At 38.8% G+C, this 23,289-nt stretch overlaps 1 protein-coding gene across 1 annotated transcript; it reads right to left on the reverse strand.

Moving 5' to 3' along the window:
* Window positions 1–1,967: 1,967 nt before the first annotated feature.
* Window positions 1,968–16,338, reverse strand: LOC132549936 (uncharacterized). Its single transcript, XM_060213921.1, has 8 exons — window positions 16,194–16,338; window positions 15,052–15,150; window positions 11,360–11,983; window positions 9,384–10,231; window positions 8,450–8,834; window positions 3,312–3,380; window positions 2,664–2,969; window positions 1,968–2,313 (listed from the first exon to the last, which is right to left on the reverse strand). The coding sequence occupies exons 1-8, from the start codon at window positions 16,336–16,338 to the stop codon at window positions 2,024–2,026; spliced, it is 2,766 nt and encodes a 921-aa protein (XP_060069904.1). The 3' UTR covers window positions 1,968–2,023.
* Between the last annotated feature and the right edge of the window lie 6,951 nt (window positions 16,339–23,289).

Here is a 23,289-nt window from a genome sequence, read left to right on the forward strand (position 1 = left end):
TAACGTTAGATGTTAAACCTGTTCCTAGTCGGTCTGTTTCAAAAGGAAAGGAGGACACTGTCTCTAACGTTAGATGTTAAACCTGTTCCTAGTCGGTCTGTTTCAAAAGATAAGGAGGACACTGTCTCTAACGTTAGATGTTAAACCTGTTCCTAGTCGGTCTGTTTCAAAAGTTAAGGAGGACACTGTCTCTAACGTTAGATGTTAAACCTGTTCCTAGTCGGTCTGTTTCAAAAGGTAAGGAGGGCACTGTCTCTAGCGTTAGATGTTAAACCTGTTCCTAGTCGGTCTGTTTCAAAAGATAAGGAGGGCACTGTCTCTAGTGTTAGATGTTAAACCTGTTCCTAGTCGGTCTGTTTCAAAAGATAAGGAGGACACTGTCTCTAACGTTAGATGTTAAACCTGTTCCTAGTCGGTCTGTTTCAAAAGTTAAGGAGGACACTGTCTCTAACGTTAGATGTTAAACCTGTTCCTAGTCGGTCTGTTTCAAAAGGTAAGGAGGGCACTGTCTCTAGCGTTAGATGTTAAACCTGTTCCTAGTCGGTCTGTTTCAAAAGATAAGGAGGGCACTGTCTCTAGTGTTAGATGTTAAACCTGTTCCTAGTCGGTCTGTTTCAAAAGATAAGGAGGACACTGTCTCTAACGTTAGATGTTAAATATGTTCCTAGTCCGTCTGTTTCAATCTCAGAGGAAACTCAGAGTATTTCAATTAAGTGTCTGTAGAATTATATTTCTCTCAACATAACAATCTAGAAAGTTTCAAAAGTTCAAAGACAAGATTCCAACAGGGGTATCTTTATTTATTTATTTATTTTTTTGTGGTGAGGGGGTGGAAGGTTGGAGGTCGGAGTGGCAGTCAGCATGGTCTGTTGTTTTTTTTAGAAAGTGAAATTAAATCTAATTTCAGAAAATCTGTCAGTGGTGTACCGTATACGCTAGTAAGATTATAAAGATGGTAGCGAAGTATAATCATAATTAAGAGAGTTAAGCGAGTCTTTCTGCTTACACAAGCACAGATGTTTTCTTTACCCTCGATATATAAGCGGTTTTTCTTATCTCGATTTTTTCCACAACTTTTTAAAAAAAAAACTGAGCTATAGAGTGAATATCATTCCATTCTATAATGGGGTTCCGGTCCTTGTGTTATTTATATGCCGATAGAAACCAAAGCAACTGTGATAACTACCATTTTAAATTTCTGTCCTCTTAACAAACTCATCCACAAGATTAACAAATCTTAAAAGATTTCAGCATAGAAGAGGCCGTTGTATTAAACACTATCTATATATCCTATCAGTGGTTTTACACAGGAAACAACAAAGACTATACCGACATGTCAACAGAATCTTTAACTAGACCAGACCAGGTGTGACTGAAGCGTAACCGTCTTCTGTTTCATCGACAACGCCTGCCTTGTCAACGACTTATCCTAGCAAGAAATATCACGTTGTCATTTTTTTGAAGAAAGCATATAATGTCTGTCACTTTTTTCAGGATGTCTCAAAATTTTCAACATCGAATATGCTAATTTCAACAGGAAAATCAAAATGATGGCTCTATTCGCTATGACGAATGAAGGAATTTTTTTTATGTTTCTTGAAGGCTGAGATTGAGGCTAGTTATGGGGGTTCGGGTTAGGTATTGGTATTGTGTTCCCGAAAGAGACGATCGTAATGTGGTAGTAAGGAAGCCGTTTTAGACTGGGCGACTTTCTTGGTCGCTGACTTTATTTTGACGTGATGTAGGTACACTGTGTACAACAAGCAGCCGTCAAAATACAACAACATCGTTAATTATTTAGAAAAACTCATTTTATTCACTCACATCATCAGGAATTGTTTTCTTGACTTACAATGAATTTCCCTTAATTTAATTCAAACATGGCGTTTCGGTGGATGACGGAGATGACAGGATACGTAACGTACAATACAGATTTACAGAGCTAATTCATGGTGTATGATATTTGTTTTCTGTAAAACAAAAAATGGAATATCGATCATATCAATTATGAAAAAAATATTATTTAACCTTTGTAAGGTGCAGGTGGAGGTGCCTGTGCACTCTTATACCTGACAGCGTACGCTGGGCCCGGGGCCCCGGTGTATCCGCGTTTTCCTGGTGCACCTGGAGCACCGGTATGTCCCGGAAAGCCTGGCTTTCCCATGGGTCCTTGGGGACCATGTGGACCAACGGCTCCAATTGGTCCAGCCTCGCCTACTGCTCCTGGGGGTCCCATAGGTCCAGTGTCACCTGGCATTCCTGGATAGCCGTGGTATCCTTGTAAACCCTTATCACCTGCCATTCCGGGATAGCCTGGTCATAGAAAATAAAGGGTTTGGGATGTTTACCATTGAATACAAAAAAATGCAAGGATGTAAGAGATAAAGAGATAAACTGGTAAATAGGCTATAAATAGACGTGTTTATAAGAAAGTTTCATGGGTTTCTTGTTATATTTACTAAAATGTCCGACAAAAAATGCACTTTTATCAAACACATACATTATTCAACGATGGGTTAATAAAATCACATGAGCGAATAAGAAAATAGAGAAGTATATAGATGATACAACACTACCCAGAAATCCTCCGATTATGATAAATATTAAATGCAACGAAAATCTACCATTTCGTTGTAGCTACCGAGTCTACCATATCTACAAACCTTGTGGTCCATATTCTCCCTGTACACCCTTTTCTCCCTGGGGACCGGCTGGTCCAGGCATTCCCTGTTCGCCATTATCTCCCCGAGGTCCCTGTTCTCCGTCCAGTCCTTTTGGTCCCTGAGGTCCTACTGCACCCATCTCACCTACAGGTCCTGTCTCGCCCGTGGGGCCCTGTGGACCATGTTCACCAACAGGTCCAGGAGGTCCCTCCACACCCTGATCACCCTTTTCTCCTTGGTACCCTGGGTATCCCGTGGGTCCAACTGGACCAGGTGCTCCTGGAAGTCCTGGGTGTCCAGGGGCTCCTTCATGATAAATTACAGTTGAAGTCAATAAAAAATCATTCATTGATTTGGAAAGAATAAGACTTATCTATAGGGGGAGAAGGAGAGCGAGGTATGGACGACAAATGTCATTCTAGACTTGTTTATTGTAAGGAGACCTTATCACTTCATACAGTAACCACGTGTTATCACAGTGTCTCTGTTTTAAATCATTGATTGATAACTTTGTAATTGATGTGTATACGGACAGCGATAGAACATGATCAAGTTGATCAGGTCTTCCTCATCTGTATTATTTTAATGGACATTTGGAGAGACTGACCAGGAATTGGATTTTGGTAATATAGGTACATTCGTGTTTACCTGTACTTCCCATCGGGCCTGGAGGTCCAGCCATCCACAAGTGTCTTTTCTTCCTTATTTTGCCGTCTTCTTCAAAACAAAACATACATATGTTAGTAAAAAATCATAACATAGTTTTTTACGTAAAATTTAAAAGAAATAGAATCTTTCGTGTGGGAAGTTCTGGTGCATGATATTGCTATCCCTACAGCAAAATAGCACCTGGCCACTTAGCCAAAGCGATGATGTTTCTTAAGGGAGAATATAACCATCTCAGTGCTATTTCATTTAACCAAAACGGAGAGAAAAGTATGCGTAAACATATTTCAGACACGATTATAATGAACAGCTAGTAAAGGCGTCGTTACTTGGCACAATTAGGATATGTAAACTGTCTTAAGGTTTTCAGTGTTACAGAGAAAATGTCAGTGTATAACTCGTAATTACAGATCACTATAACGGTTATAGAAATAATCAAAACTTATATCCGTACAATTCCAGTTTAGGTAGGTGATTACCGCTGTGTTATCGACAATTGTTTTTAAAGTAATCACCACTTTACAGCAATGAACACCCACCGTATAGTAACAGATGATATTTCTGACGTCATAGAAATGTACAACGACCGTAAAGTGACTATTCTGACGTCATAGAAATGTACACCTACCGTATTGTGCATTGATATCAAATTAAGAAGTGACAAAACTCTCATTTGTTTTGAATGAAGTGACATAACTATCATTTATATTGAATGAAGTGACATAAACCTCATTTAAATTGAATGAAGTGACATAATCCTCATTTATATTGAATGGAAGTGACATAACCATCATTCATATTGAATGAAGTGACATAATCCTTATTCATATTGAATGGAAGTGACATAACTCTCATTTATATTGATTGGAAGTGACATAACTATCATTTATATTGAATGGAAGTGACATAATCCTCATTTATATTGAATGGAAGTGACATAACTATAATTTATATTGAATGAAGTGACATAACCCTCATTTATATTGAATGAAGTGACATAACTATCATTTATATTGAATGGAAGTGACATAATCCTCATTTATATTGAATGAAGTGACATAATCCTCATTTATATTGCATGAAGTGACATAACTCTCTTTTATATTGATTGGAAGTGACATAACTCTCATTTAGAGTGAATGGAAGTGACATAATCTTCATTTATATTGAATGGAAGTGACATAACTATCATTTATATTGAATGAAGTGACATAACTATCATTTATATTGAATGAAGTGACATAACCCTCATATATATTGAATGGAAGTGACATAACTATCATTTATATATTGACATAACTATCATTTATATTGAATGAAGTGACATAACCCTCTCATAAACCTCATTTATATTGAATGAAGTGACATAATCCTCATTTATATTGAATGGAAGTGACATAACTCTCATTTATATTGAATGGAAGTGACATAACTATCATTTATATTGAATGAAGTGACATAACTATAATTTATATTACATAACTATCATTTATATATTGAATGGAAGTGACATAACTATAATTTATATTGAATGGAAGTGACATAACTCTCATTTATATTGAATGGAAGTGACATAACTATCATTTATATTGAATGAAGTGACATAACTATCATTTATATTGAATGAAGTGACATAACTATCATTTATATTGAATGGAAGTGACATAACTCTCATTTATATTGAATGGAAGTGACATAACTATCATTTATATTGAATGGAAGTGACATAATCCTCATTTATATTGAATGGAAGTGACATAACATTTATGTTGTATGAAGTCATAACTTATATTGAATGGAAGTGACATAATCTTCATTTATATTGAATGGAAGTGACATAACTATCATTTATATTGAATGGAAGTGACATAACTATCATTTATATTGAATGGAAGTGACATAACCCTCATATATATTGAATGGAAGTGACATAAACCTCATTTATATTGAATGAAGTGACATAATCCTCATTTATATTGAATGGAAGTGACATAATCCTCATTTATATTGAATGGAAGTGACATAACTATCATTTATATTGAATGAAGTGACATATTTATATTGAATGGAAGTGACATAATCATTTATATTGAATGAAGTGACATAACTATCATTTATATTGAATGGAAGTGACATAATCATTTATATTGAATGAAGTGACATCATTTATATTGAATGGAAGTGACATAACTATCATTTATATTGAATGGAAGTGACATAATCCTCATTTATATTGAATGGAAGTGACATAACTCTCATTTATATTGAATGGACATAACCCTCATATATATTGAATGAGTGACATAACTCTCATTTATATTGAATGGAAGTGACACCCTCATATATAATGGAAGTGACATAAACCTCATTTAAATTGAATGAAGTGACTCTCATTTATATTGAATGGAAGTGACATAACTCTCATTTATATTGAATGGAAGTGACATTTATATTGAATGGAAGTGACATAATCCTCATTTATATTGAATGGAAGTGACATAATCCTCATTTATATTGAATGGAAGTGACATAACTATCATTTATATTGAATGGAAGTGACATAATCCTCATTTATATTGAATGGAAGTGACATAACTCTCATTTATATTGAATGGAAGTGACATAACTCTCATTTTTATTAAATGGAAGTGACATTAACTTCATTTATATTGAATGGAGCGATGTGTTATGAAAACAAAATGATTACAAATGCCCAAAAAACAAAATGTGTGATTGTTGCTTCAAATCAGAAACTCTCCAGGACTACAGATTGTAAACTTAGCCTGAAACTTGGTGACACTGAATGAGAAAAATGAAAAACTTTTAGGTGTACATCTGGGTTATTGTTTGTCATGGAAAAGTCATGCCGACAAAGCAGTGTCTAAAATTCGAAAATGCTTAGGTGTTAAGGCGTATACGTTCCTATCTTCCCATTCAATGTAGAATGAAGTTTTACAACTCTTGTATTTTCCCCATTTTATCTATTGCTGTACTGTATGGTCTGGATGTGATGCAAATCAAAATGGTAAATTATATAAAGCCCAGAAACAGGCAGCAAGTGTTATACTTGATGTGTCATATGATACACCTTCCTCTGATATGTTTTCTGTTTTCAAATGGCTTCCAATTGAAAAATATTTAAATTCAAGAGAATATGTATGTTCTACAAGTGTATTCATGGATTGGTGCCAGATTACTTAAGCCACAATATCAAACTTGCTAATCATGAACACAGAAGATGTATCAGGTTCTCCGTGGTAAATGTTATTGTTCCTAAGCACAGAACTACATTTTACTCAAAACAATTTTTATATCTGGTGCTCAGGACTGGAATAGTCTACCCAGTCTGTTAAAAGGCATTCAAAAATTTAATTCTATTAAAGACCAACTAGTTCATTACTTTTGGAATTCTTAACTGTTCTTTTTTATGCAAATTTTCCTTTTTTAATCTATGCTATATTAGCGTATATCCTGGTAATTTTTAATGTTTGCTATGTTAGCATACGGTGTATATGTATATACGGCTTAAAGCCATTTAATTGACAAATCAAATTAGCACAAATATGTGTTTGTGCTATCTGTGACAATCTTAATTAATACTGACTGTGATATGTTATAATGTCTTTCACTATTATAATTTTGTATGTATCTTAGTATCTGATTGTGATAACATGTTTTACTAACGAGTGTAATATTTTACAAACTTGAGGACCATGTGGTAGATTAGCCTTTGGGTAAACATGTATTATCCTCTTTAAATAAAGTCTATTATCATTATTATTATTATTATTATGTGTTTGTTTGGAAAATACTCACATTTTCGTGTCATAGATTTGTTTGGATTCCCAGAACAGAATACCAATGTTAATTCTAAACTAAATTGGACTTGTCAGTAGCGATCACTTGGCTTTTTAGGCTAAACGTACTCAGTGACGGCCTTTCAGACAAAATTTACCGATCCTGACCTTCCCATTGGCTGAAATATCGAAAAGACTTAGAGCCATCTAGCGGCAATTTTCTGCGTAAATAATGCCGCGATCTTTCAAATCGCTATTTTAAAAGCATCCAAAATTAGTTTATTTTTTAAATAACAATACGATTTCTATATATTTCAAAAAAGAAGCACAGTGTGGTTGAACTATTGATAAATTTTGAACAATATATTTTACGGAATTCTCGACATGACGTAAGCGTACAGAACACGGTACGTGCGAGTTGGCGCCATGATGAGAAGCTAGTCTGGGGGCTTGGTTTGAATTATCAACTAACAGCACTTATAAACAAACAAAACTTACAAACAGAACATCAATTTTGCTTTAATCCTTGTCGTTGTGGCAAGATCGTCTTAATATATAACATCACTTTACCTCATTAGAAGTCACAAAAATTGGACTGTTCGTCCCACGCGCATACCCGCCTATATGACATTTTTTCAGGATTTTCACATCCACCGCCACGACAATTTTTCAAGTTTTTGAAGATAAAAAGTTTGCGCTTCGTAGGCAAGGTACATTTGGTTCTCATGATATATGAATGATATATTTTTAATACTGTACTGATCATGATGTTGACTTTGTTATAACTTATATTTTTTGTCTTTCAGTTTTATTTGATGAAGGTTGTTTGTGCTGATTTTTCAAGGTTTGTTAATGTGTATCAAAGTTCATTGAAATGAAAATATTCATTCAAACAAAGCGCGTATAAAAAAACCCAAAATATTCATGTTTATAATTATCAATTAACTAGAAAGAAATATTTCCATAACATATTTATTCATTTAGCGTGTCACGGTGACATTATCTAATGCATTGGAGATCAGAAATAGTAGAAGCTATAGTGAAAATATTGTAAATTTTGTATATATATGGAAGTCTGGTTTAATCTCAAAGAACTATGTCTTTATAGACATAATTACTGGGAGAAAAGTCTAACCATGATACTTCAAGGAAGATAGGCATGTAAATACATTTAATGTAATTACTTACACTTTAATCTATCTCAGTACTTTCAGTACTTTGATTTTGTTTGTAATCAGATCTAATTGTGGACTGTCATAACGACGTCTCCTCCAACAATGTTAGAGTTATACACGGCAAGAAGCTTGACGCGCACCGTGTAACCATGTAGCTTCCCAACAATGTCAGAGTTACACACGGCGAGAAACTTGAAGCACACCGTGTAACCATGTAGCTTCCCAACAATGTCAGAGTTATAAAAGGCGAGAAACTTGAAGCACACCGTGTAACCATGTAGTTTCCCAACAATGTCAGAGTTATACACGGCAAGAAACTTGACGCGCACCGTGTAACTATGTAGCTTCCCAACAATGCCAGAGTTACACACGGCGAGAAACTTGAAGCACACCGTGTAACCATGTAGCTTCCCAACAATGTCAGAGTTACACACGGCGAGAAACTTGAAGCACACCGTGTAACCATGTAGCTTCCCAACAATGTCAGAGTTACACACGGCGAGAAACTTGACGCGCACCGTGTAACCATGTAGCTTTCCAACAATGTCAGAGTTATACACGGCAAGAAATTGACGCGCACCGTGTAACCATGTAGCTTCCCAACAATGTCAGAGTTACACACGGCGAGAAACTTGAAGCACACCGTGTAACCATGTAGCTTCCCAACAATATCAGAGTTACACACGGCGAGAAACTTGAAGCACACCGTGTAACCATGTAGCTTCCCAACAATGTCAGAGTTACACACGGCGAGAAACTTGAAGCACACCGTGTAACCATGTAGCTTCCCAACAATGTCAGAGTTACACACGGCAAGAAATTGACGCGCACCGTGTAACCATGTAGCTTCCCAACAATGTCAGAGTTACACACGGCGAGAAACTTGAAGCACACCGTGTAACCATGTAGCTTCCCAACAATATCAGAGTTACACACGGCGAGAAACTTGACGCGCACCGTGTAACCATGTAGCTTCCCAACAATGTCAGAGTTACACACGGCGAGAAACTTGACGCGCACCGTGTAACCATGTAGCTTCCCAACAATGTCAGAGTTATACACGGCAAAAAATTGACGCGCACCGTGTAACCATGTAGCTTCCCAACAATGTCAGAGTTACACACGGCGAGAAACTTGAAGCACACCGTGTAACCATGTAGCTTCCCAACAATATCAGAGTTACACACGGCGAGAAACTTGAAGCGCACCGTGTAACCATGTAGCTTCCCAACAATACCAGAGTTACACACGGCGAGAAACTTGAAACGCACCGTGTAACCATGTAGCTTCCCAACAATGTCAGAGTTACACACGGCGAGAAACTTGAAGCACACCGTGTAACCATGTAGCTTCCCAACAATGTCAGAGTTACACACGGCGAGAAACTTGACGCGCACCGTGTAACTATGTAGCTTCCCAACAATGTCAGAGTTACACACGGCGAGAAACTTGACGCGCACCGTGTAACCATGTAGCTTCCCAACAATGTCAGAGTTACACACGGCAAGAAACTTGACGCGCACCGTGTAACCATGTAGCTTCCCAACAATGTCAGAGTTACACACGGCGAGAAACTTGAAGCACACCGTGTAACCATGTAGCTTCCCAACAATATCAGAGTTACACACGGCGAGAAACTTGAAGCGCACCGTGTAACCATGTAGCTTCCCAACAATACCAGAGTTACACACGGCGAGAAACTTGAAACGCACCGTGTAACCATGTAGCTTCCCAACAATGTCAGAGTTACACACGGCGAGAAACTTGAAGCACACCGTGTAACCATGTAGCTTCCCAACAATGTCAGAGTTACACACGGCGAGAAACTTGACGCGCACCGTGTAACTATGTAGCTTCCCAACAATGTCAGAGTTACACACGGCGAGAAACTTGACGCGCACCGTGTAACCATGTAGCTTCCCAACAATGTCTTACCACAAATCTGTCGCGAAATCAAGTCATTACTTCTAACCACAGATCTGTCGCGAAATCCAGTCATTACTTCTTACCACAAATCTGTCGCGAAACCAAGTCATTCCTTCTTACCACAAATCTGTCGCGAAATCCAGTCATTACTTCTTACCACAAATCTGTCGCGAAATCAAGTCATTCCTTCTTACCACAAATCTGTCGCGAAACCAAGTCATTCCTTCTTACCACAAATCTGTCGCGAAATCCAGTCATTACTTCTTACCACAAATCTGTCGCGAAATCAAGTCATTCCTTCTTACCACAAATCTGTCGCGAAATCCAGTCATTACTTCTTACCACAAATCTGTCGCGAAATCAAGTCATTACTTCTTACCACAAAACTGTCGCGAAATCAAAATCCTTTCGAACAAAGACAGATAAATAATTATTCTGGTAGACAACAATATCAACATCATCGTACAAAATGAAAATAGGATTATCTCTTTCAACGACACTTGTGAAATGATAACTTCCTGTTAGAAAGATTTACATATCATTAATCGTGAAGATCGTTTCATCTTATACTACCGCAATGTCATGTATACTTTGCTTTGACATTTCTGACGACGTCTATGCTGATTGAAGGAGTTGACTGACTAGTGAAACAAGGATTGTCATCACCGAGGAAAGTTTACACACAATTTATCAATATAATACTGTTTCTTCTGTACCTATTGTGACAAAGTCATCAAGAGCATCGTGTAACATTAAAAAAAACGTCCCACGAAATGCAAGGGAACATAATTTCAAAAAAAAAAATAAAAAAAAATAATGCATGATGAACGTTTTGTTCCAATAGTAATTTAATTCACAAATGAAATGAAAATACACGGTAAAAATGTTTGAAATTGTTCGTTGAAAATAAAATGGAACAATAAATGCATGAGAGTATTTTATGTATAATTTATTTTTGTCATTCACAATCACATTAATTTGACACATTTTGTTCTTCCGATAGCAGTTTACTGAAAATCAAAAGAGGAAACATAACGTTGACTGTCATACAAAGTTTCTTTCGATGGAATAGAACACAGATGAAACGATGATATTGGAATTGTAGTCTTTATTATTACTATCAATTTTTAACCCTTAATATTGGCTGGAGCTGATGATGACTTAAAGACTGGTGCAGGGGCGGCATAATATTTAGGGGCTGGAGCCCTGTATGCGTAAGCTCTGCCAGTGGCGCCAGGGTAACCTTGTGGTCCTGTCAAGCCTCTCGCTCCTGTAGCCCCTCGTTGTCCTGGGTATCCCTGTCTTCCCTGTGGCCCTGCTGGTCCTTCTTGTCCCTGTGGACCCTGTGGGCCCTGTGGTCCTGTTGGTCCCATAGGTCCTGCTTCACCTACCTCCCCAACAGCACCTGGTGCTCCTTGGTCTCCCTTTTCTCCGTCAGCGCCTGGAGCCCCCGGGGGACCGGCTATACCATCATCTCCCTGCTGTCCCTGAGGTCCGGCTGGTCCGTCGGCTCCTGGCATTCCTGGGTATCCCCTTTCACCGGTGGCGCCAGTAAATCCCTTATCTCCCTGTGGACCTACTGGGCCCGGAGGTCCTTGCTCTCCGACTTCACCTGTGTTTCCCTGTGGACCATGTGGTCCATCGGCGCCAGGGACACCTGGTGCACCTTGGTCTCCACCATCTCCCTTTTCTCCCTGTGCACCAGTGGCTCCCTGGGGGCCAGCAGGGCCTGGGGTACCAGGCGCTCCTGGAGCACCTAAAACAAACATTTTCAGACAGGTTTTTAAACGGTAAGGGTATAAATTTAGACCATATACGGATTTTCCTTCATGATATTGTATTGTTTACTGAGCTTTTTAAGATTTATTTTCTTGAAGAATTGTGTGGTATTTTTATAAATGATATTATTAGTTATCTGTCGTCATTTATCGTTGAATGGTCGTTATACCGAAAGTAAGTTAATAAGAATTATAATCGCAAATAAAGGCTTGATTATTTGATGTATTATTGACACGTGACAAAAGTAAAAGTCACCCCTTTCTATCACTACGGAGAAATACTGATTAGTGAAGCAGAGCATTTGGTTATAAATAAAGGCCATTTTTACATTCTGATAAAATATTCTTATTTTTTCTCGAATGTTTCTTATCAATTACAGCTTCAAATTGAAATCGAAAGGACTTACATCATTAATAATTTAGATACTACAATGGAATTGTCATTCAAATATGATAATATAACCTATATGTATATGTGTCTTACTGGTCTATACATTAAGCACCATTCCTAATCTGATTTATAATTTGCTCAATATATTTAGTCTGTTAAAAACATCAAAATTTTCTTTTCAACATTTAACGGTAAAGAGGCACAGATTGAAGACAAGTTGCGAAATATGATAAAAATATTCACGGTAAGTAGGCATATATCAGGGTAAATCAAATGCTTACGATACAAAAGTTAGATATCAAGGTTAATGAAAATATCAGCGGTAAATAGTCAGAGATCAAAGTAAATAAAATATTAGCGGTAAATAGTCAGAGATCAAAGTAAATATCAGCGGTAAATAGTCAGAGATCAAAGTAAATAAAATATTAGCGGTAAATAGTCAGAGATCAAAGTAAATATCAGCGGTAAATAGTCAGAGATCAAAGTAAATAAAATATTAGCGGTAAATAGTCAGATATCAAAGTATATAAAATATTAGCGGTAAATAGTCAGAGATCAAAGTAAATAAAATATTAGCGGTAAATAGTCAGAGATCAAAGTCGATATCAGCGGTAAATAGTCAGAGATCAAAGTAAATAAAATATCAGCGGTAAATAGTCAGAGATCAAAGTAAATAAAATATTAGCGGTAAATAGTCAGAGATCAAAGTAAATAAAATATTAGCGGTAAAGAGTCAGAGATCAAAGTAAATAAAATATTAGCGGTAAATAGTCAGATATCAAAGTTGATAAAATATTAGCGGTAAATAGTCAGATATCAAAGTATATAAAATATTAGCGGTAAATAGTCAGAGATCAAAGTCAATATCAGCGGTAAATAGTCAGAGATCAAAGTAAATAAAATATCAGCGGTAAATAGTCAGAGATCAAAGTCAATATCAGCGATAAATAGTCAGATATCAAAGTCAATATTAGCGGTAAATAGTCAGAGATCAAAGTAAATAAAATATTAGTGGTAAATAGTCAGAGATCAAAGTAAATTAAATATTAGCGGTAAATAGTCAGAGATCAAAGTAAATAAAATATTAGCGGTAAATAGTAAGAGATCAAAGTAAATATCAGCGGTAAATAGTCAGAGATCAAAGTAAATAAAATATTAGTGGTAAATAGTCAGAGATCAAAGTAAATTAAATATTAGCGGTAAATAGTCAGAGATCAAAGTAAATAAAATATTAGCGGTAAATAGTAAGAGATCAAAGTAAATATCAGCGGTAAATAGTCAGAGAGCAAAGTCAATATCAGTGGTAAATAGTCAGATATCGAAGTAAATAAAATATAAGCGGTAAATAGGCAGATATTAAAGTAAATAAAATATTAGCGGTAAATAGTCAGAGATCAAAGCAAATAAAATATTAGAGGTAAATAGTCAGAGATCAAAGCAAAGAAAATATTAGCGGTAAATAGTCAGAGATCAAAGTAAATAAAATATTAGCGGTAAATAGTCAGATATCAAAGTTGATAAAATATTAGCGGTAAATAGTTAGAGATCAAAGTAAATAAAATATAAGCGGTAAATAGTCAGAGATCAAAGTTGATAAAATATTAGCGGTAAATAGTCAGAGATCAAAGTAAATAAAATATCAGCGGTAAATAGTCAGAGATCAAAGTTGATAAAATATTAGCGGTAAATAGTCAGAGATCAAAGTCAATATTAGCGGTAAATAGTCAGATATCAAAGTAAATATCAGCGGTAAATAGTCAGAGATCAAAGTAAATATCAACGGTAAATAGTCAGATATCAAAGTTGATAAAATATTAGCGGGAAATAGTCAGATATCGAAGTAAATAAAATATTAGCGGTAAATAGTCAGATATCAAAGTAAATAAAATATTAGCGGTAAATAGTCAGAGATCAAAGTAAATAAAATAAATGATATATACATTCCTTTTGAATACTTTGCCCTGTTGTTCATTTCGTAATGATATTAATACTAAGCAAGTATGTTTCATAACCACAAGAGATTCAAACAATTGTAAAACCAAAGAACCGCCGTGTAAAATATCATGATAGGAGTTGATTTATATTAATAGGGATTTAATATTTCAGTTAAAGTCATTAATTCATATTATGTTGGTAAGAACTTTTACATTAATAAAAGCAGAGCTTTTAGGATTAGAAAAATGCCACGTCAGTGTATTGTCTTTCCTGACAGTACCACAGGGATTATTCTATTTGTAACTCAGTAAAAACGAAGGGAGATTTTACAACGAAGTACAATTTATACAGAGAGAGAGAGAGAGAGAGAGAGAGAGAGAGAGAGAGAGAGAGAGAGAGAGAGAGAGAGAGAGAGAGAGAGAGAGAGAGAGAGAGATTTTACAACAAAGTACAATTTATACACAGAGAGAGAGAGAGAGAGATTTTACAACAAAGTACAATTTATACAGAGAGAGAGAGAGAGAGAGAGAGAGAGAGAGAGAGAGAGAGAGAGAGAGAGAGAGAGAGAGAGAGAGAGAGAGAGAGAGAGAGAGAGATATTTTACAACAAAGTACAATTTATACAGAGAGAGATTTTACAATGGTGTAATTTTATATCAAACCCCTTATGAAACACATTATTATAGAAGTAACGTTACGGAAGAGAGAAGAAGAAACTCACCAGGCGCTCCCACTGGTCCGGCGGGACCCCTTGCTGCAGCGAAGTAGTAGTTGCCGCTCCTCTTCCTACGGTGTGCTGACTCCATGACCTCATCGTCGTCTACAGCAAAGAAAAACGAAGCAATGGTGTACTGGCCCGAAAATCACGCACAGGTAGGCAAAACTGTCGTCTTGAATACCTGTTCTTTTAATTAAAACATCGCACACTTTTATAGAAACACGGGCTCTGTCTACTTGTTCCGAAAGTTACCATGGACATCATAACTGACAGGAACCGATGTTTTCTTGTCATATCTAGAAGTCATAACTATATATCTTCAAAGAGTTGATTTTTCAGTTAGGCAGACATATCGATGTTTTACTTTCGTGTTTCTCGTGTTGTTTTACGCATCACCGAAAAACACTTTCTTTATTACTAATTAGATGGGTCGGTTTTCTCCCAATACAACAACACGGAAGTTAGATACTGATGCTGTTAACACTGTATGGTTTTACATAAGTAAAGAATTTATCCTCAATAAACAGATTAAGGTAACTCGTGGGTACTTTGTATCAATCACGGACAGAAACGCCGTTAGAATCACTTGAATTCCTATCATCCATGTTTACAACAACATTACGCTGCTTTGAAATATCAGTCATTCCCTGTTTATCAACGAGATCAATGAATCGCTGAGAAGGACACGTCGCAGACAATATCCCAAGAGTAATTTTGATTTAGGAATACAACAACGAATTCACTCAAACAATACAAAATAATTCTTTATTTTTTTCTAGCATGTTACCTTGCAATAAATGAATGCTCCATTTAGAGATATTTCATGTGTATTGTTAATAGGGGTTTATCTTCCACATTACGACGTCTTTGGATCGTAAACATATTCTTAGCGAAATGTATGGGTAATGTTTATATTTGCCTCTAACAAATCGCAAAATAAGATAAGGTTGTTTTCATTGCAAAAATGTCAGTTTATTTGTTTGATCAGTTATTTAGTTTCCATCACGATAATTTAAAAAAAACTTACTTGCATATATTCTTTCAAAAGCTTCGCAGTTATCGCAATCTTATCACTAAAATAATGAAAAAATATTGGGACCCGAGTAGATAATCTCTTTCATCTACATAAAAACAAAATGACTTACCTCCATGGATAATACCGGCAACAAGGTTCTCTATTCTTGTTTGTAAGTCCTGAATCTTGCCCTCCAGTTCTGCATAGTCCGCTGCACTTGGCGCCACATAGGTGGCTGCTAGGCCCAGAACGAAAAGGAGTAAGCAAGCGTTCATGGTGATGTGTAAACTAGTGATAGAGTGAGTGGGGAACATCTCATTCCCTTTTATACCCCTCATTATAACCAGACTGGCAAGGAATTACCCCTATCTTTCTCTATACTTACAAGAAACGCTGTTGTGGCATTCTTTTGGGTCTGTTTCCGATCTAAACACACTTTTCACAAGCCTGATTAATTTGGTTCCGTGATAACAAGTGGTTTTTTTTTGTATTTTTTTCTGTGTCTTCACTACGCACTGCTTAAAAGGATACATTTTTCGTTGGTAACTGACCTACAGAAAATTTCTGTGTAACATAATCACTCATAATTGTATCCCCTTTCATAAACCCTCATCCTCACTCATACACCCTTATATTCAATCCTCACTTTTTTTTGTTCCACACCCTCATCATCACTCATACAGAACATTTGGAACTGTTCCTACTCATACACCCTGGTCCTCACTCATACACCCTCATCCTCACTCACACCCTCATCCTCACTCATAAATGTAATTGTACACCTCATCCTCATGTTCTCTATCATACACTCACCCTCATCCTCCATCATCACTCATACACCCTCATCCTCATCATACACCCTCATCCTCACTCATACACCCTCTCATCCTCATCCTCACTCACACCCTCATCCTCACTCATACACCCTCATCCTCACTCATACACCCTCATCCTCACTCATACACCCTCATCATCACTCAAACACCCTCATCTTCACTCGTAAACCCTCATCCTCACTCATACACCCTCATCCTCACTCATACAACCTCATCCAAATCACTCTCATCCTCACTCATCCTCACTCATACGACCTCATCCTCACTCATACACCCTCATCTTCACTCATACATCCTCATCTTCGCTAATACACCCTCATCCATACTCATACACCCTCATCCTCACTCATACACCCTCATCCTCACTCATACACCCTCATCCTCACTCATACACCCTCATCCTCTCATACACCCTCATCCTCATACACCCTCACTACACCCTCACTCATACACCCTCATCCTCACTCATACACCCTCATCCTCACTCATACACCCTCATCCTCACTCATACACCCTCATCCTCACTCATACACCCTCATCCTCACTCATACACCCTCATCCTCACTCATACACCCTCATCCTCACTCATACACCCTCATCCTCACTCATACACCCTCATCCTCACTCATACACCCTCATCCTCACTCATACACCCTCATCCTCACTCATACACCCTCATCCTCACTCATACACCCTCATCCTCACTCATACACCCTCATCCTCACTCATACACCCTCACCCTCATCCTCACTCATACACCCTCATCCTCACTCATACACCCTCATCCTCACTCATACACCCTCATCCTCACTCATACACCCTCATCCTCACTCATACACCCTCATCCTCACTCATACACCCTCATCCTCCCATACACCCTCCTCACACATACACCCTCATCCTCACTCATACACCCTCACTCATACACCCTCATCCTCACTCATACACCCTCATCCTCACTCATACACCCTCATCCTCACTCATACACCCTCATCCATACTCATACTTCCTCATCCTCACTCATACACCCTCATCCTCACTCATACACCCTCATCCTCACTCATACACCCTCATCCTCACTCATACACCCTCATCCTCACTCATACAACCTCATCCTCACTCATACACCCTCATCCTCACTCATACACCCTCACCCTCATCCTCACTCATACACCCTCATCCTCACTCATACACCCTCATCCTCACTCATACACCCTCATCCTCACTCATACACCCTCATCCTCACTCATACACACCCTCATCCTCACTCATACACCCTCATCCTCACTCATACACACCCTCATCCTCACTCATACACCCTCATCCTCACTCATACACCCTCATCCTCACTCATACACCCTCATCCTCACTCATACACCCTCATCCTCACTCATACACCCTCATCCTCACTCATACACCCTCATCCTCACTCATACACCCTCATCCTCACTCATACACCCTCATCCTCACTCATACACCCTCATCCTCACTCATACACCCTCATCCTCACTCATACACCCTCATCCTCACTCATACACCCTCATCCTCACTCATACACCCTCATCCTCACTCATACACCCTCATCCTCACTCATACACCCTCACCCTCACTCATACACCCTCACCCTCACTCATACACCCTCATCCTCATCCTCACTCATACACCCTCATCCTCACTCATACACCCTCATCCTCACTCATACACCCTCACCCTCATCCTCACTCATACACCCTCATCCTCACTCATACACCCTCACCCTCATCCTCACTCATACACCCTCCCCCTCATCCTCACTCATACACCCTCACCCTCATCCTCACTCATACACCCTCACCCTCACTCATACACCCTCATCCTCACTCATACACCCTCACCCTCATCCTCACTCATACACCCTCATCCTCACTCATACACCCTCATCCTCACTCATACACCCTCATCCTCACTCATACACCCTCACCCTCATCCTCACTCATACACCCTCATCCTCACTCATACAACCTCATCCTCACTCATACACCCTCATCCTCACTCATACACCCTCATCATTCATACAACCTCATACTTACTCATACACTCTCATCCTCACTCATACACCCTCATCCTCACTCATACACCCTCATCCTCACTCATACACCCTCATCCTCATTCATACACCCTCGTTTTCACATCTTCATCCTCACTCACACACCATCATTATCACACCTTCATCCTCACTCACACATCCTCATTATCACACCCTCATCCTCACTCATACATCCTCATTCTCACTCCTACATCCTCATCCTCACTAATACACCCTCATCCTCACTCATACAACCTCATCCTCACTTATACACCCTCATCCTCACTCATACACCTCATCCTCACTCATACACCCTCATCCTCACTCATACACCCTCATCCTCACTCATACACCCTCATCCTCACTCATACACCCTCAACCTCACTCATACAACCTCATACACATACTCCCTCATCCTCACTCATACACCCTCATCCTCACTCATACACCCTCATCCTCACTCATCAATCACACCCTCATCCTCACTCATACACCCTCATCCTCATTCATACACCCTCATCCTCATTCATACAACCTCATACTCATTCATACACCCTCATCCTCACTCATACGACCTCATCCTCACTCATACACCCTCATCCTCACTCATACACCCTCATCCTCATTCATACACCCTCGTTTTCACATCTTCATCCTCACTCACACACCATCATTATCACACCTTCATCCTCACTCACACATCCTCATTATCACACCCTCATCCTCACTCATACGACTTCATCCTCACTCATACACCCTCATCCTCACTCATACACCCTCATCCTCATTCATACACCCTCATCCTCACTCATACACCCTCATCCTCACTCATACACCCTCATCCTCACTCATACACCCTCATCCTCACTCATACACCCTCATCCATACTCATACACCCTCATCCTCACTCATACACCCTCATCCTCACTCATACACCCTCATCCTCACTCATACAACCTCATCCTCACTCATACATCCTCATCCTCACTCATACACCCTCATCCTCACTCATACACCCTCATCCTCACTCATACAGCCTCATCCTCACTCATACACCCTCATCCTCACTCATACACCCTCCTCCATACTTATACACCCTCATCTTCACTCGACCACCCTCATCTTCACTCGTACACCTTCACCTTCACTCATACGACCTCATCCTCACTAATACAACCTCATCCTCACTCATACACTCTCATCCATACTTATACACCCTCATCTTCACTCATACACCCTCATCCTCATTCATACACCCTCATGCTCACTCATGCACCCTCATCCTCATTCATAAACCCTTATTATCACAACCTCATCCTCACTCACACACCCTCATTAACACATCTTCATCCTCACTAACACACCCTCATTAACACATCTTCATCCTCACTAACACATCCTCATTATCACACCTTCATCCTCACTTACACCCTCATTATCACACCTTCGTCCTCACTTACACACCCTCATTATCACACCTTCATCCTCACTCACACACCCTCATTATCACACCTTCATCCTCACTCACACACCCTTATTACCACACCTTCATCCTCACTCACACATCCTCATTATCACACCTTCATCCTCACCTACACACCCTCATTATCACACCTTCATTCTCACTCACACACCCTCATTACCACACCTTCATCTTCACTTACACACCCTCATTATCACACCTTCATCTTCACTCACACAACCTCATTATCACACCTTCATCCTCATTCATACACCCTCATTATCACACCTTCATCCTCACCCCACACCCTCTTATCACACCCTCATCCTCACTCACACACCCTCATTATCCCACATTCATCCTTATTCTCACACCCTCATTATTACACCTTCATCCTCACTCACACACCCTCATTATCACACCTTCATCCTTATTCTCACACTCTCATTACCACACCTTCATCCTCACTTACACACCCTCATTATCACACCTTCATCCTCACTTACACACCCTCATTATCATACCTTCATCCTCACTCACACACCCTCATTATCACACCTTTATCCTCCCTCACACACCCTCGTTATCACACCTTCATCTTCACTCACACACCCTCATTATCACACCTTCATCCCCATTCATACACCCTCATTATCACACCTTCATCCTCACCCCACAGCCTCTTATCACACCTTCATCCTCCCTCACACACCCTCATTATCACACCTTCATCCTCATTCATACACCCTCATTATCACACCTTCATCCCCACCCCACAGCCTCTTATCACACGCTCATCCTCACTCACACACCCTCATTATCACACCTTCATCCTTATTCTCACACTCTCATTACCACACCTTCATCCTCACTTACACGCCCTCATTATTACACCTTCATCCTCACTTACACACCCTCATTATCACACCTTCATCCTCACACACACACCCTCATTATCACACCTTCATCCTCACTCACACACCCTCATTATCACACCTTCATCCTCACCCCACAGCCTCTTATCACACCCTCATCTTCACTCACACAAGCTCATTATCACACTTTCATCCTCATTAACACACCCTCATTATCACACCTTCATCCTCACTCACACACCCTCATTATCACATCTTCATCCTCACTCTCACACCCTCATTATTACTCCTTCATCCTCACTCACACACCCTCATTATCACATCTTCATCCTCACTCTCACACCCTCATTATTACTCCTTCATCCTCACTCAAACACCCTCATTATCACACCTTCATCCTGAAATCTTTAATTATTCCTTATACATGTTTGTTATTAAAATCAATAAAGACTTTATTCCACTAGATAAGACAGTAGATTAGAGCTATGACCGTTACATCCCTCCCTTACACAAACTACAGTATAGTACTTTAATAGAGATTGGTATTTTTCGTACATTTGTGCTATTTGTATGGACACCACGAACAGCAGTGAATTAGGACGTCAATTTCCCATTTCGTTAGGTGGCTAGTCTGTATGCATCATTAACTATTACTGTTCCGAAGTCTACATTTATCTGAAATGACGCAAAAAGTACGGATGATGGGCAGAAAGGCGAAGTACCAAACAGCAATATGGCAGATGAGGGGTGATCACGTGCACGGCTGCTGTTCAGCTGACGCTACTGACCCCTCACGAAGGCAGACGCTGGCAAATTACGAAGGACAAGAAACGCTGAACACACACAATTTACCATTTTACTATATTTCTGATTAACTACTACATCTTACTTAAATTTCAACAAACGGTGCGCACTGAAATGTAAGTATGTCACGTGGGTAATTTTCATTCGGGTCTGTCTGTGAAATTCTGTTTCGCTAGTTGTGTTATCTGTGAGTGTAACTCCGTCCTACTATTTGTGAGTGTAACTCCATCCTACTATCTGTGAGTGTAACTCCGTCCTACTATTTGTGTAAGTTTATTTCTGTCTTACTATTTGTGTTATTTGTGAGTGTAACTCCGTCCTACTACTTGTGAGTGTAACTCCGTCCTACTATCTGTGAGTGTAACCACGTCCTACTATTTGTGAGTGTAACTCCGTCCTACTATTTGTGTAGGTTTGATCCTGTCTTACTATTTGTGTTATTTGTGAGTGTAACTCCGTCCTACTATTTGTGAGTGTAACTCCGTCCTACTACTTGTGTAAGTTTGATTCTGTCTTACTATTTATGTTATTTGTAAGTGTAATTCCGTCCTACTATTTGTGAGTGTAACTCCGTCCTACTATTTGTGAGTGTAACTCCGTCCTACTATTTGTGAGTGTAATTCCGTCCTACTACTTGTGTAAGTTTGATTCTGTCTTACTATTTATGTTATTTGTAAGTGTAATTCCGTCCTACTATTTGTGAGTGTAACTCCGTCCAACCATTTCTGAGTGTAACTCCGTCCTACCATTTGTGTCAGTTTAATTCTGTCTTACCTATTTGTGTTATTTGTGAGTGTAACTCTGTCCTACTTTTTGTGTCAGTTTTATCCTGTCTTACTATTTGTGTTATTTGTAAGTGTAACTCGGTCACACTCGTTTTTAAAACTGTTTGTTTCTACCCTCCAGTGTAGCTAGGATTACTTTGTGTTTTACACTATAGAACTTAGACTAGTAGCCTACAGTTTAATTGTTTTAAACATTAAACGGTCTATTAAGGCGTTTCCCGTACTTCTTCAGTCAAAGATTAATTAGTTGGCAGGGCATTGCTTATTGTAAATTTACCTACAGCATCCCTGGTACATTTCCAGTTTCCCTTCTATAGACCACTGTAAGCTTTGACTTTCCAAACAGATATTATAAAGTATACCGCATGCGGCATCACGTCACAACGACAATTGATTACA

Source organism: Ylistrum balloti, unplaced genomic scaffold (assembly GCF_031769215.1).
Source record: "Ylistrum balloti isolate Yb309-2 unplaced genomic scaffold, AGI_CSIRO_Ybal_v1 Utg370092, whole genome shotgun sequence".
Lineage (NCBI taxonomy): Eukaryota > Metazoa > Mollusca > Bivalvia > Pectinida > Pectinidae > Ylistrum > Ylistrum balloti.

Excerpts from the sequence above, each read along its gene's own strand:
- LOC132549936 (XM_060213921.1), bottom strand. The coding sequence starts at position 16,338 with ATGAACGCTTGCTTACTCCTTTTCGTTCTGGGCCTAGCAGCCACCTAT. Across the intron at positions 15,151-16,193 it reads TGCCGGTATTATCCATGGAG|ACGACGATGAGGTCATGGAG; the intron begins GTAAGTCATTTT and ends TCTTTGCTGTAG. Across the intron at positions 3,381-8,449 it reads CATTGTTGGGAAGCTACATG|AAGACGGCAAAATAAGGAAG; the intron begins GTTACACGGTGC and ends TTTGTTTTGAAG.